The sequence below is a fragment of the Oratosquilla oratoria genome, unplaced genomic scaffold, assembly GCF_046742065.1.
Source record: "Oratosquilla oratoria isolate Oo_2021 unplaced genomic scaffold, ASM4674206v1 SCAFFOLD50, whole genome shotgun sequence".
Classification (NCBI taxonomy): Eukaryota; Metazoa; Arthropoda; class Malacostraca; order Stomatopoda; family Squillidae; genus Oratosquilla; species Oratosquilla oratoria.
The window spans coordinates 1,894,613-1,910,343 of NW_027467714.1; the positions used below are offsets into that span (position 1 = coordinate 1,894,613).

The following is a 15,731-nucleotide window of genomic DNA, read 5'->3' on the forward strand; positions in this document are numbered from 1 at the left end:
TGAGATGTACAAGGGGAGAGGATGGCAACAAGTTGGAAGGTCTTAAAGGAATGAAGCAGGAGGAACTGGATAGGTATTTGGGGTCACATATGGCGGGAAAGGGAGGAATGGAGGTGGAACTAAATTGTAGATTGAGAGAAGCAGGTAAATGCCTTGGGGGATTAAAAAATGTCATGAGAAATAGACATTTGGGAATGGATGCAAAGAGATTATATGAAGGGGTGATTGTGCAGAGGCTTGGAATTTAAGAGTGGCAGAGAGGAAAAGTTTAAAGATGTTTGAGATGAAATGCCTGAGAAGCATGTTAAGGGTTACAAGGTTAGATAGAGTGAAAAACAAGGTGAGGAAGAGAGCAAGGGTGGAAAAAGAGATGGGACATAGGACTAATGAAAGAGTACAGACCTCACCCGACAGTGTTACATTCCTTAGCCCATCATGCAGGATTAAATTAGTGTTGGGTGAAAAACAGATCTTATGAGGAAAAAATTGGTTAAGTTCCCAGACCCTATCCAGATACAGGTACACAACACGACCTGGAGGGCTATGCAAATCATGCTATTGTGAATCATGGTCATATTCAGCAAATGCTGGGATATTTTACCTATTTGTGTAAATGTCCTGAGGGATTGAGGAAGTTAGTGACAGAGTTTGAGAAGGTGTGTGAAAGAGGGAAGCTGAAGATAAATGTGGGCAAAAGTAAGGTGATGAGATGTACAAGGGGAGAGAGTGACAGCAGGCTGGAAGTGAGCATTAACCACTTCACTCCGGGCCAAAATGTTGCGGGCAGCATTAGCTGCCAGACATACGATGTTGTGTCATAATACTCGCATTATAAAAAATAAAGTCACTGCTGTATTGATCGTTCTCTCTTTCACCCTTGAATTTTGATAACCATAGAAAATATGATGAAGCCAGTTTACAGAGTATGGGGGTCACGCAGGTACAACTACAATAAATATAATCAAGACGCCGACATCGGCATCCTTGCGTACCCACTTGCTCCTCATGACGCCTACGTAGGCGTCACCGTATGGAAGGGGTTAAAGGTGAAAGACTGGAGGAAGTGGATAGTTTTAGATACTTGGGTGCGAATGTGGCAGGAAAGGGAGGAGTGGGGGTGGAGGTAGAATGTAGATTGAGAGAAGCGAGTAAATGCCTTGGTGGATTTAAAAGTGTAATGAGAAATTGACATCTGGGAATGGATGCTAAGAGGTTATATGAAGGAGTGATTGTGCCAACATCATTGTACGGGGCAGAAACATGGAACATGAGAGAGGAAGAGAGAAGGAGTTTGAATGTGTTTGAGATGAAATGTCTGAGAAGTATGATAGGGGTTACTAGGCTAGATAGAGTGAGAAATGAGGAGGTGAGGAGAACAGGGGTGGAAAGGGAACTGGGAGATAGGGTTGATGAAAGGGTAATAGGATGGTTTGGACACATGGAAAGAATGAGTGAAGAAAGATTAGTAAAAGAAGTGTGGAAGGCAGAGGTGGAAGGAGTGAATATGAGGGGGCATCCTAGGATGAGATGGATGGATGGGGTGAAAGGGGCTTTACAAAAGAGAGGAATGTCTGTGGAGGAAGGATGGGAGAGGACAGAAGATAGGGGTGTATGGAGAAGGGGTTGTGTATTGATGATGCTGTGATGCATGAGAGGGAGTGGGTGGGGGATGGGGGGTGAGGAAGTATGAGGAAAAAAAAAAAATTGACGCAGCCCGAAGGGATTTCTCCCCGTCTTCTCCTTTTTTGCATGAAGGGACAGAGAGGGGAGGTCGCCGAATTTATGAAGCGGCCTTGTTGTGGATGTGCTGTGTCTTGCAACACTGCTTCTGACCCAGGGCAGTGGACAAGATGCAGGGATGACCCGTCATCCAGGAGGTGCCAAGATAAGACGGAGGGAGGAGGGTGGAGGGGAGTGGAATATATAGGAAATGGAATGGGTGGGAGTGGCTTCTATGCCTTTTTCTTTTTGGCTACCCCCCCATGTAGGGGAAAAAAGCCTTTGGTATATGTATGTGTTAATGTAAAATTTTGTGCATGATGTTGCGTTGGGCAAGGTCTGATAGTATTGGGATGGTTTGGACACATGGAAAGAATGAGTGAATATAGATTAGTAAATGAGGTGTGGAATGCAGAAGTGGATGGAGTGAATTCGAGGGGATGATTAAGGATGAGATGGATGGATGGGATGGAAGGTGCTTTGAGCAAGATAGTAATGACTGTTGAGCAAGGGAGAAGGCAGATAGGGGTTGAGTGGAGAATGGCTGTGTACAAATGATACTTTGATACAAGGATGGGAGTGTGAGAAGGGAGTGGTTATGTATCGTGGTGACCCGTCTGTATCTTTCAGCATCAGGTTTTTTCTTAAATATTGAATAGTGTTTGCACAGTTTCTTTATCTAATTTGTTCCAGGTATCTATCACTCTGTGTGGGAAGCTATCTTTTTTTTTTTTTTTTTTTTTTTTTTAGATCTCTTCTGTAATTATATTTTTTGTTTCTTTTCATGTCCTCTTGTTTTTCCAATGTCCCATTTCAATAAATCATTCTTATCTAAGATTTCCATTCCTTACATAATTCTATAGATAGTAGGTCTCCTCCTTCCCTTCTTTGTTCCAGAGTTGGTAATTCTAATTTGGACAGTGTTCATATGTCATTTTGGAAAGAGTTGGTGCCAGTTTTGCAGTTGCTCTTTGTATTCTTTCTAATTTTATATATTCCTTTCAGTACCGAGTGTCCATAGTGTTGCTGCATACTTGAGTTTTGGTCTTTTTAGTGTAGTTATCTATTTATTTTTTCGAGCAACCAAAAGGGATTTCTCCCTGTCTTCTCTTTTTTAGCATGAGGGGACAGAGAGGAGAGGTCACTGATTAAGTGAAACAGCCTTGCTCAACTGATTCTGACCCAAGGCAGTGGGCGGGATACAATGACCCATCATCTATGAAGAGATAAGATGAAAGGGAGGAAAGGGTGGTAGAAGGGAATGGAATAGGTGGGACTGAAATGAATGGAAGAAGGTATGAGCCTTTTGATTTGGCTACCTCCCTTGTAAGGTGAAAAAAAGCCCTTGGTATATAGAACATACAGATCAAAGTTGAAAAGGAGTTGAACTTAGTGTGTGGTAGGAAGATTGTCAGGAATAGTGAGAGGTTGAGGGAAGGAAGGAGTGGCTCTGCTGGTAATTGAGAAAAGAAAGCATGTGGTTGCTTTTTGTAGATCTAGGAATGCAAAATGGATGGGGTGGTGCAAGAGGTGAATGCAAGGGTAGTGGGTCAGGGGTTGAAGATGATTAAAGAAAATGGAGAAAAGTGGGAGGTGAGCCAGTTGTTGTTTGCTGACGACACTGCGCTTGTAGCAGGATCAGAGGAGGGATTGAGGAAGTTAGTGACAGAGTTTGAGGAGGTGTGTGAAAGAAGGGAGCTCAAGATAAATGTGGGCAAAAGTAAGGTGATGAGATGTACAAGGGGAGAGAGTGACAGTAGGCTGGAAGTGAGCATTAAGGGTGAAAGACTGGAGGAAGTGGATAGTTTTAGATACTTGGGTGCGATATGTGGCAGGAAAGGGAGGAGTGGGGGTGGAGGTAGAATGTAGATTGAGAGAAGCGAGTAAATGCCTTGGTGGATTAAAAAGTGTAATGAGAAATAGACATCTGGGAATGGATGCTAAGAGGAGGTTATATGAAGGAGTGATTGTGTCAACAGCATTGTACGGGGCAGGAACATGGAACAAGAGAGAGGAAGAGAGAAGGAGTTTGAATGTGTTTGAGATGAAATGTCTGAGAAGTATGATAGGGGTTACTAGGCTGGATAGAGTTAGAAATAAGGAGGTGAGGAGGAGAATAGGGGTGGAAAGGGAACTGGGAGATAGGGTTGATGAAAGAGTATTAGGATGGTTTGGACACATGGAAAGAATGAGTGAAGAAAGATTAGTAAAAGAAATGTGGAAGGCAGAGGTGGAAGGAGTGAATATGAGGGGGCGTCCTAGGATGAGATGGATGGATGGGGTGAAAGGGGCATTGCATAAGAGGGGAATGTCTGTGGAGGAAGGATGGGAGAGGACAGAAGATAGGGGTGAATGGAGAGGGGTTGTGTATAGATGATGCTGTGATGTATGAGGGGGAGTGGGTGGGGGATGAGGGGTGAAGAAGTAAGTATGAGAAAAAAACTTGACACAGCCCAAAGGGATTTCTCCCCCGTCTTTTCCTTTACTGCATGGGGTGACGGAGAGGTGGGGTCGCTGAATTTAAGAAGCGGCCTTGCTGTGGATGTGCTGTGTCTTGCGATACTGCTTCTGACCCAGGGCAGTGGACAGGATACAGGGATGACCCGTCATCCAGGAGGTGCCAAGATAAGAGGGAAGGAGAAGGGTGGAATATATAGGAAATGGAATGGGTGGGAGTGGTTTCTATGCCTTTTTCTTTTTGGCTATCCCCCCCTGTGTAGGGGGAAAAAGCCTTTGGTATATGTATGTAGGAATGCAAAATGAGCCCATCCATCCCTTTCTTGTATTATGTCTAGTAGTCTTGAGTTAAAAAAGATCAAATTTGTGGTACATTATCTTCCCTGTCTAAATCTGAATTGTCTCGGATTTAGGATCTTGTTCTCTTCCAGATGTTTTATCCATCTACTTTTAATAACTTTTTCACAAATTTTAGCTACTGTGCTTGTGAGGGAAACAAGTTTGTAATTTGTGTGTGTGTGAGAAATCAGAGGGAAATTGGTGAGGAACAGTGTGGTAGAGGATGTGTAGATCCGATTTTTGTGGTAAGACAGATATGTGAGAAAGCTATAGGCAAAGATAAGGATGTGAGGTGAGCCAGTTGTTGTTTGCTGACGACACTGCGCTTGTAGCAGGATCAGAGGAGGGATTGAGGAAGTTAGTGACAGAGTTTGAGAAGGTGTGTGAAAGAAGGAAGCTCGAGATAAATGTGGGCAAAAGTAAGGTGATGAGATGTACAAGGGGAGAGAGTGACAGTAGGCTGGAAGTGAGCATTAAGGGTGAGAAACTAGAGGAAGTGGATAGTTTCAGATACTAGGGTGCGAATGTGACAAGAAAGGGAGGAGTGGGGGGTGGAGGTAGAATGTAGATTGAGAGAAGCAAGTAAATGCCTTGGTGGATTAAAGTGTAATGAGAAATAGACATCTGGGAATGGATGCTAAGAGGTTATATGAAGGAGTGATTGTGCCAACAGCATTGTACGGGGCAGAAACATGGAACATGAGAGAGGAAGAGAGAAGGAGTTTGAATATGTTTGAGATGAAATGTCTGAGAAGTATGATAGGGGTTACTAGGCTGGATAGAGTGAGAAATGAGGAGGTGAGGAGGAGAACAGGGGTGGAAAGGGAACTGGGAGATAGGGTTGATGAAAGAGTATTAGGATGGTTTGGACACATGGAAAGAATGAGTGAAGAAAGATTAGTAAAAGAAGTGTGGAAGGCAGAGGTGGAAGGAGTGAATATGAGGGGGCATCCAAGGATGAGATGGATGGATGGGGAGAGGCTTTACAAAAGAGAGGAATGTCTGTAGAGGAAGGATGGGAGAGGACAGAAGATAGGGGTGAATGGAGAAGGGTTGTGTATAGATGAAACTGTGATGCATGAGGGGGAGTGGGTGGGGGATGGAGGGTGAGGAAGTATGTATGAGAAAAAAAATTGACGCAGCCCAAAGGGATTTCTCCCTGTCTTCTCCTTTCCTGCATGAGGGGACGGAGAGGGGGGGTCGCCAAATTTATGAAGCGGCCTTGCTGTGGATGTGCGGTGTCTTGCGACACTGCTTCTGACCCAGGGCAGTGGACAGGATGCAGGGATGACCCATCATCCAGGAGGTGCCAAGATAGGAGGGAGGGAGGAGGGTGGAGGGGAGTGGAGTATATGGGAAATGAAATGGGTGGGAGTGATTTCTATGCCTTTTTCTTTTTACCCCACCCCGTGTGAGGGGGCAAAAGCCTTTGGTATATGTATGTATGTATGTGAGAAATCATGAACACGTAACTTATATTCGCCTTACCTGCTTATTTAGAGGCTGGAACAAATGGTCCCTCCAAGTGACTAAAGCCAACTGATAAATTTCATATATACTTTTGTGGCCTTCATCGCACTCTCTCTTGACCCAATGACGATTTAAGTAAGCACAGACACCATTTAGCACCTAGAATTAAAACAGAATATATTGTGGCACTATGAGAAAATAGCAAACATGTATAATACCATAGAAAGATATACACACTCTCAAGAATTCAGCAAGGGTATATTAAGGTGGTAAGGAACCCATGGTTGGAATAAAGATAAGAGCCCCTGATTGGTTCTACAGTCTGTCATAGGTGCTGGTGGCAAGCATTTTCAGGAACTCTGAGATAAAACACTCATAACTACATAAAATAATGGAGAGAAAATTTACAAATAAAAAACAGGACCCAAAGGTAAATACAGTGTATTTAATTATTTCAGCAATTATTCAATGTACTATTGTTACAGTGTCCTGTCCAAAATATGATATTCTGCCATCAGGGGAAGTATGGCGACCTAACAGTAAACCTAGCTTCCCAATGCATTCAATGCCACACCAATACAAGAAATCATTATCAATCTACCTCCACCAGGAGGTGCAGCTCCATGGATCCAGTACCTGGTTTCTGCATCAGGCCAAAAAAAAAAAGAAATTTCTTTATCATTTCCCACCAACTATCTTCTCTTTTATCTGTTTTTCACAAGAGGAGGTCAACACCCTGGTGCCTCCTGTCCTATACCTCCTAACCTGAGATCAATTAATTCTTTACTCCTGGCTATCTTGCAGATCTAAAGCTCTTGGGTGGTCCCATAATTCATTCAGGAATGAAATAGTGTTGTTGTCTAGGAATTATTAGAGGGGAATTGTAGCTGTATTGATAGTTTTAAAGTTGGGCAATGTCCCAAATGCAAGCATGCCATTGTGGTTCATACTTCTCTCGATATTTATTTTTTGGTGAGGCTAATGTCTGATGGTGTTGGTGGTCTGTCTTGGAGAAGCTAGCCAATGATAAACCAACCCATGTCCAACAGGTACAAAAGCTATAAACTCACACACATCCATCATATGCAACATGTTGCACATAGATTCATGTCACATGCACTACACTCATCAACACAAACCAGTACACAAAGATCTTAAGCTGAAGCCTCCACACATCAACACACACACACTACACATACATATAAACTAAATTATATCACAAACATGGATATGCTTCAGTTCCTATATAAACACAACATACATATAACACTAGTACAAAACTAACACCATAATCCAAAGTAGCCACATTCACTACTCATAACACTAATACACAACAGCATACCCTTATCCAACATAACAAAGTAGCTAAGCAAACACTAATACCACAACAGATATAATTTCAATCCAAACACAAACCAATAATAACTTGTATTACAAATATTAATGTATCAACCACATCAGCTCCCTTTAACTCTAACATAAACTGGCAGATCTGAATGCAAACTACTGGCTGAAGATACACATCACACTAAAGAGGAAACAAAATACTAGAACTCTCAACCTAAATATACTAAATTCTGGCAACCATCCCATCAGACAACCTCTGAAACATAACAACAACCAACATCCCAATATAACATGTTCACCTTCCCTCCAAACAAACATGCGAAACCATATGACTTCCATTCAGACCACTTCCCAATCTAATGTTCACCATTGAACAAGAGAGGAAAATACAACTTGCATACAAGAGAGCTTTAATCTATCTATATTTCAAAAGGCTTCTTCCCCCTACAAGGGAGGTAGCCATGGCATACACTCATCCAACACCCATTTGTTTCCCTATTATCTTATTGCTGCCTCCTACCCACAGACTTGGTTCAATTTTCCCTCAATTTTTTTGCTAGGAGTGCAAAAATTTGCTTGTGTGCAAATTTTGACTTTTTTGCAATGTATGGTAGAACCTCATAGTACGAGTGCCCCATTGTCCAAGTAATTTGCTGTATGAGCTGAGGCCTGGGCAATTTTTTTTTTCTTTTTAGTATGAGTGGAATTCCACAGTATGAGCGAGTTTCATACTAGCGGCCACTAGTCAGCACTGAGCTTGCACACTCTTCCATTTGCTTAGTACAAGTGTTGCTCTCGTTGTGGCTGGACCTCTGTTAGTTTTTCCTGAGTTTCTTTTAGTTTTGTGCTTTTTTGCTATCCTTTTGTAATAATTAGCTGTGTTAGCCATGGGTCTTGAGAAAATTTGAGCAAAGGACACTGGTGAGAAGAAAAAGCTGATTTTGATAGAATTGAAGGAGACCAATGTCTTTACGACAGCAAAGGGTATCTCCAGGCTATCAAAGCAATGCACATCTCTTCACAAAGAGATGGAAAAATTGCTTCTTTGTGGATTAACGAGAAGCAACTTGCAGGGAATATGATTACGGAGACCATCTGCTGTGAGAAAGCATGGATGCTGTATGGGGATCTCCTGAAGCAGATTCCTGGGACATTGATGGAGAAGACATCAGGAGACACATTTAAGGCCAGTTGGGGCTGTTATGATAAGTTCAAGAAGAGGACTGGTGTTAAGAGCATTATCAGACATGGAGAAGCAGTGGATTCTGACACAAAGGCCGCTGAGGATTTTGTGAATGAATTATGTCAGCTCATTGCAACTGAGGGATATATCGCACAGCAGATATTCAACTACCCAGAAGAACCTACATTACTACTGAAGAGAAGAAAATGCCAGACCACAAGCCTATGAAAGATAGGCTAACTCCTCATCTAGCATTCCAAAAACCCAAGTGTGTTCAAATTGCACAAAATTCTGAAGAAGTTGCAGGTTACGTGGAGAGCAAACATTAAGCCCTGGGTTACCAGACAATTCTTCACCAAGTGGGTCAACCTTGTCTTCTGTCCAAAAGTGAAAAATTACCTTCTGGAGAACAATCCTCCTCTCAAGGCTCTCCTCGTCCTCAACAATGCTCCTGGTCACTCTCCTAACCTCGAAGATGATATCCTAGATGAATTTAAATTGATCAAAGTTCAGTATCTTTCACCTAACATCACCCACATCTTGCAGCCCATGGATCAACAGGCGATTTCCAATTTTAAGAAATCATACCCCGTCTGGGGTATTGGCTGCATGTTGTTGTGGCAGAGTAGCATGCAGTCGATACTATAGGGTCTATATGGGGCGCACCTACAGACCAGAGCCACACATAATTTTGTCTGTGATAGTTCCAGGAAGACTCTGCTCACAGAGAAATGATGAAACTTTTATTATACTGCTACTGTCCCTCCATTATGCTATCCCCCAACCCCTTGTTGCTGTCCTGTACCATTTCTCTGAATTTCATTTCCTTGTTTCGACTACCCTCTGGTGGGGGGAAAACAATGCTGCCACAAAGTATTCCCACTTGGATCGTAAGAGGCGAGAAAAACGGTACGATGATTGGGACCAGGCATCCTTTTCCCTGTAGCCCCACAGGGGACATTCCTAAAAAAAAATAAAGGCATAAAAAGGTCTACGAGTTTTCCAACCAGCACCCTAAGGTTTGGGTCTTTTAATGTGCTTGGATGTGGTACAGATGAGAGTAAAAGGGAAGAGATAGGTAGTATGTTTGTGAGAAGAAAGATGGATGTGTTGGTTTTGAGTGAATCTAAGTTGAGAGGGAAGGGCGAGTGCGAGTTTGGGAGTGTAGTTGGGAGGTTCTCAGGAGTGAAGGGGAGTGAAGGGAAGGTAAGGGAGAGAAGGGGTGGCTATACTAGTAAGTGAAGAGATAGGTAAACATGTAGTGGAGTGGATGGAGGTTTCTTCAAGGTTAATGTGGATGAAGGTGAAACTGGGAAAGGAGATGTGGGTTTTTGTAAGTGCATATGGGCCTGGTAGTGAGAAGAGTGTAGAAGAAAGGGAGGCTTTTTGGGTAGATATAAATGAGTGCATGGAGGGATTAGGGAGGAACGTCAATGTATTGGGAGACCATAATGCTAGGGTAGGAAATGAACCAATTGACGGAATGGTTGGGAAATGTGGAGGGAGTTCCAGGAAAGAATCGTAGTGGAGAGTTGATGGTGGAGATGTGTCTAGAGAGTTGATGATAGCAAATACAGTGTTTCAGAAGAAAGTCAAGCACAAGTACACATGGGAGAGGGTGGTGGATGGAAGGGTGGTAGAGCATTAATGGACTACGTAGTGGTGGATAGGAGTATAATAGGAAGAGTTAAGGATGTACATGTGCTAAGGGGTGAGAGTGGGGGAATATCAGATAATTTTTTGGTGGAAGGTAAGTTGAGAGTGGAGGATAGATGGAGAAGAGGAAAGAACAAAAGGTAGGGAGGTGCTTAGAGTGAACTGCTTAAATGAAAAGGAAAAGGAGGAGTACAAGAAGAAGCTGAGAGAGGAGTGGGAGGGAGTTGAGGATAGAGTAGAGCTAGGAGTGGAGGAGGAATGGGGATGGTTCAAGGACATAAAGTGTGCAAAGATGGTGTGTGGAACAAGAAGGATGGGAAGAAATTGAAGGAAGGGTAGTGAATGGTGGGATGAGGAAACAAAGAAGGTTGTAGAGAACAAGCAAGCTTTCTCAGATTGGTTACAAAAAAGGACAAGGGAGTCATATGAGAGGTACAAAGAAAAGAGAAGAAAAGTAAAGCAAAAGGTAAAGGAGGCAAAGAGGAGAGCGGATGTGAAATGGGTTAAGAGTATGACAGAAAATTTTGAAAGTAATAAAAAGAGGTTTTGGAAAGAAAATAAGAGAGGAAGAGGAGGCGAATCAAGTAGAGAAGAAAAGGTAAAAAGTGCAGATGGAGAGATGATAATGGAAGAGAAGGCAGTAAGGGGAAGGTAGACAGAGTATTTTAGGGAGTTGCTAAATGTGAAGGAGGATAGGGAGGGATAGTTGCAGTGGGAAGTGCTAAGAAAATAAGAGTGATGAGTGAGGAAAATGGAGGAGAAATAAGGAAGAAGTGAAGGCAGTTGTTAAGATGATGAAAGCAGGTAAGGCACCTGGTCTGGATGGATGCCATGCAGAATGTCTAAAAAAAAAAGGAGGTACAGTGATGGTGGACTGGCTGGTGAGGTTATTTAATGTTTGTTGGGGAGAGGGTAGAGTGCCAGAGGACTGGAGTGCCTGTATAGTTCCACTTTACAAGGGAAAAGGGGACAAGTGTCAGTGTAGTACTTTCAGAGGGATAAGCTTGTTGAGTGTAGTTGCGAAGGCTTATGGAAGGATCTTGATTGAGAGGATTAGGAGAGGAACAGAGGGAGTAATTGGTGAGAAACAGTGTGGAAGACAGGTAGAGGTTGCATTGATCAGATTTTTGTGGTAAGGCAGATATGTGAGAAAGCTATAGGAAAAAGTAAGGATGTTTTTTGAGCTTTTATGGATCTGGAAAAGGCTTATGACAGGGTAGACAGGAAGGCACTGTGGGAGGTGTTGCAGAAATACGGGATAGGAGGAAAGCTTCTAGGAGCTGTCAAGAGTTTTTATGAGAGTAGTAGAGTATGTGTCAGGATTAGAAATGGAGAGCGAGTGATTCAAGGTAAAGGTGGGCTTCATCAGGGATGTGTTATGTCGCCCTGGCTGTTCAACTTATACATGGATGGGGTGGTGCGAGAGGTAAATGCAAGGGTGGTGGGTCAGGGGTTGGAGATGTTTAAAGAAAATGGAGAAAAGTGGGAGGTGAGCCAGTTGTTGTTTGCAGACGACACTGCACTTGTAGCAGGATCAGAGGAGGGATTGAGGAAGTTGGTGACAGAGTTTGGGAGTGTATGAAAGAAGAAAGTTGAAGATAAATGTGGGTAAAAATAAGGTGATGAGATGTACAAGGGGTGAAAGTGGCAGTAGACTGGAAGTGAGCATTAAGGGTGAAAGACTGGAGGAAGTGGGTAGTTTTAGATACTTGGGTGCGAATGTGGCAGGAAAGGGTGGAGTGGAGGTGGAGGTAGAATGTAGATTGAGAAAAGTGAGTAAATGTCTTGGATTAAAATGTGTAACGATTGATTGATTTATGAAATTTTTGGCTCGAAGGCCAAGTGCCGGAGCCGGTAGGCCATTCAGCGCATATTTATCTCATATAGATAAAAATTCAAGTAAAACAGTAAAAACAATAAACATTCACAAAAACACATCAAAACAACATACATTCACAAGCACTCATATACACAATCTTAAATTTTATCAAATAAACCTATGTCTTTCAAAAACTTTACAACATTGTTCACATGAGCTTCCTCCCCTAAAATTTGTTATAAAGATAAATTTGTTAAAAAATTTGCCCTGCGCTTATTAGAGAATGCAGGGCACTGAATTAAAATGTGTTTTATTGTAAAAACTACTTGGCAAGTGGGACATTGGGGGCCCAGCCTTTCTGCTCCACTTGCCATCAAAAATTTATGGGTAATGTAGGAATGACCAATTCTCAATCTTGTTAGAACAATACTTGACCTTCTGTCCAAAGAAGGACACTTCCAAGGGTTCACTAAGGGGTGAATCTCTTTTAACTTGTAACTACTGTCCAGCCTTGTCCATTGTTCTTGCCACTTTTCCATTGTATAACGATGAATTACTTATTTTAAGTCTGTATGTGGGATCTTTTGGTCTGTTATATGGTTGAGCCTAGTGGCAGCTTTGGCTGCAGCATCAGCCTGTTCATTTCCAGTGATACCCACATGAGACGGCACCCAGCAAAAGTTTACTTTTATTTTCTTTCTGTTGTTAATGAGAATCAACCAGTCCTGTATTTCTTGGATTAAAAAGTGACGAGGTAATAATGTATTTAGAGAGGATACAATGCTCAAGGAGTCTGTGAAAATAACGACGTTCTTATTACATGGAACAGAATTAAAAACAAATTTGAGGGCGTTGCTGACTGCCAGCAGTTCAGCAGTATAAACAGAGCTAAAATCAGGCAACTTTCTCTTTAAAACTGTGCTATCAGATACAACAGCACAACCAACACCAACTTGGGATTTTGATCCATCTGTATAAATAAAAATTGAGTCAGCATGTACTGATAAATGTTCTAAAAATTCGCTTTTTAGCTCTACAGCATTCTATTTTTCTTGTTTATAAGAGGACATATTACAGTGGGGCATCGGTTCCAAGGAGGGAATTTGGGAGGCGTGGTCTCAGCAATTGTATTAGGAACAAGTCCTACCTTCTCTATCCCAACTTCACATCTCACTTCTAAAGGTTTCGGCAGAGTACTTTTCCTTGGAGCTCTGTCTACCGGGTGCTTTACATATTTGAAGTTTGGATTCTGTTTTGATGTCAAGACACGAGATATATATCTAAGGCTTAATTCCTCCCTGCGAATATAGAGGGGAGGTACTCCTGCGTCCACATACAAGCTATCCACTGGAGATGTTCTATAGGCTCCCAAACAGATCCGCAAAGCCATATTGTGGACTATATCAAGCTTCTTTATTGAAGTTTTATAAGCCGATCCATAAATTTGACATCCATAATCCATTTTGCTAAGGCACAATGTTTGGTAAAGCCTTATTAAAGTTATACGATCTGCTCCCCAGTTGAAACAAGACACTACCTTTAGTATATTAAGTCGCTGTTTAACCACTTCAGTACGGGACTTAAATCTCGCGGGCAGCAGCCAATGCCAGCCGTATGACGTAACGTAATAATATTCGCATCATAAAATATAGTCGCCGCTTATATCGATCGTTCTCTCTTTCACCCGCGAATTTTGAAAACCACAGAGAATGGGATTCAGGGCGCATTTGGGAGAATGTAAAAACACAGGGGGGACTACAATAAATATAATCAAGACGCCGATATGGCAGCGTCGCGAATCCACTTGCTCCTCATGACGCCTACGTGTGCGGCACCGTATGGAAGGGGTTAACAGTGTATACAACCTCGTTTATGTGATGAGTGAATGTCAACCTTTTGTCCAAAACCAGACCCAAGTATTTTACTTCATCTTCATATGGTAATATGACACCCTCCAAGAAGTGTTGGTATCTCTTCCTTGCGTCTTAGTCTGGAAAACCTTATGGTTTTGTTTTTTCAGCAGAGAATCTGAACCCCCTGCTATTAGCCCATGCTGTTGCTAAGTTAATAACCTCTTGAATCTTTTGGCCCGTTTCTAATGTTGTCGATTTGCTGCACACAATAGCGAAGTCATCAGCATAAGCCAATCCATGAACTCCTGCAGGAACTTGTTCTAACAAACTATTAATGGCTATGCTGAAGAGTGTAGGACTCGGAACACTTCCTTGGGGAATCCCTTCCTCTTGAAGATATGCACAAGAGAAAGAAGAGCCCAATCGGACTTTTAGATAACGGTCAGACAAGAAATCCTTTAAACAATTGAACATATTACCCCCGATACCCCACTCTGCAACTTGCTTCAGAATGCCTCCCCGCCAGGCATTTTTCAAGTAAAAAAACACAGCGATGCTTGAGTTCTGAATTGCAAGGGCATTCTCAATCTCACGAGTGATAAAAAGTAAGGGGTCCAGAGTGCACTTATTTCTTCTAAATCCAAACTGTCTGTTAGATGGCAGATTTTTAGATTCCAAAAACCAAACTAAACGCATATTAACCATTCTTTCATAGACCTTACAAATGCAGCTAGTGAGAGCAATAGGTCTGTAACTTTGTGGGTCATGCGAGTCTTTTCCTGCCTTTAAGATTCCTATGATAATTGAAGTCTTCCAAGATTTAGGAGAAGATCCAGAAGACCAAAATTTGTTCAGCACATTTAAAAGGAATTTCTTCGACGATATGGATAAGTGAGCAACCATGGAATAAAGAATGTCATCCTCTCCAGGAGAGGTTGGGGAGGATAAAGATAAAGCATGATCCATTTCATCCAAGGTGAAAAGAAGATTATATGCCTCCGAGTTCGTATTGGTAGGAGGAATAATCGTGGTCTTGGCTCTAATTCTTCTGAAATCATGTGAATAATGTAGTGGACTTGAAATATCAGCATAATGTTTTCCAAAAGCCTCTGCTACTTCTCTTGTATCTTATATAAAAGAGTCATTTATCTTCAGAATGGGTAAAGGAGATGGAGTAAACTTTCCTTGTAATTTTCCAATCCTATTCCATACTAAGGTAGGGGAAGAGTCATATTTCAATTCGCTAATATATTTAATGAAGGATTCCCTCCTTGCTTTCTTGAAAGATTTTCTTCTGCTTTGCTCGAGCTCTTCTGTACGTTATCTTATTAATTAAACAAGGATATCTCCGATATCTCTTATAGCAAGTTCTTGTAATCTTTCTGCTTAAAGCACATTCATCGTTCCACCAGGGGACTGCTGGGCGTTGAGGTTTACCAGCTGTCCTAGGAATGGAAAAGAAAGCACCAGAAAGTATGATGTCTACCAGATAATCATATGCATCAGAGTTACACAAAAATCACTAGTCTTATGATTAATCTCTGTGGATCTCCTAAATAATTCCTAATTAGCCTCTCCTGTCTTCCATTAAGGTAAGCAAGAGGAGGGAGTGCTCTTTAAATATTTGATATGGATAGGCCAGTGGTCGTTACCATGTAGATCTTCATCTATTGACCAACTGTAGTCTAATCTTAAGGATGATGAACAAATAGTTAGGTCTATAGCAGAACTTGAGTTGTGAAAAACATCAAACCTAGTTTTGGAACAGTCATTCATCAAAATGACATCGTTATTATCAATAAATTCTTCAATTATATTGCCCCAGGGGTCACACCTTGATTCACCCCATAGAGGATGCTTGGCATTAAAGTCACCCATTAAAATAAAA

At 41.9% G+C, this 15,731-nt stretch overlaps 1 protein-coding gene across 2 annotated transcripts in view; it reads right to left on the reverse strand.

The window, feature by feature from the left end:
* The window catches only part of Cul1 (cullin 1), a 398,967-nt gene that overhangs the window by 259,713 nt on the left and 123,523 nt on the right, over positions 1-15,731 (reverse strand). For both annotated transcript variants that reach the window (XM_076182129.1, XM_076182130.1), the window contains one exon: positions 6,004-6,144. In XM_076182129.1, coding sequence (XP_076038244.1) covers positions 6,004-6,144 — 141 coding nt within the window. The remainder of the gene's footprint in view (positions 1-6,003; positions 6,145-15,731) is intronic.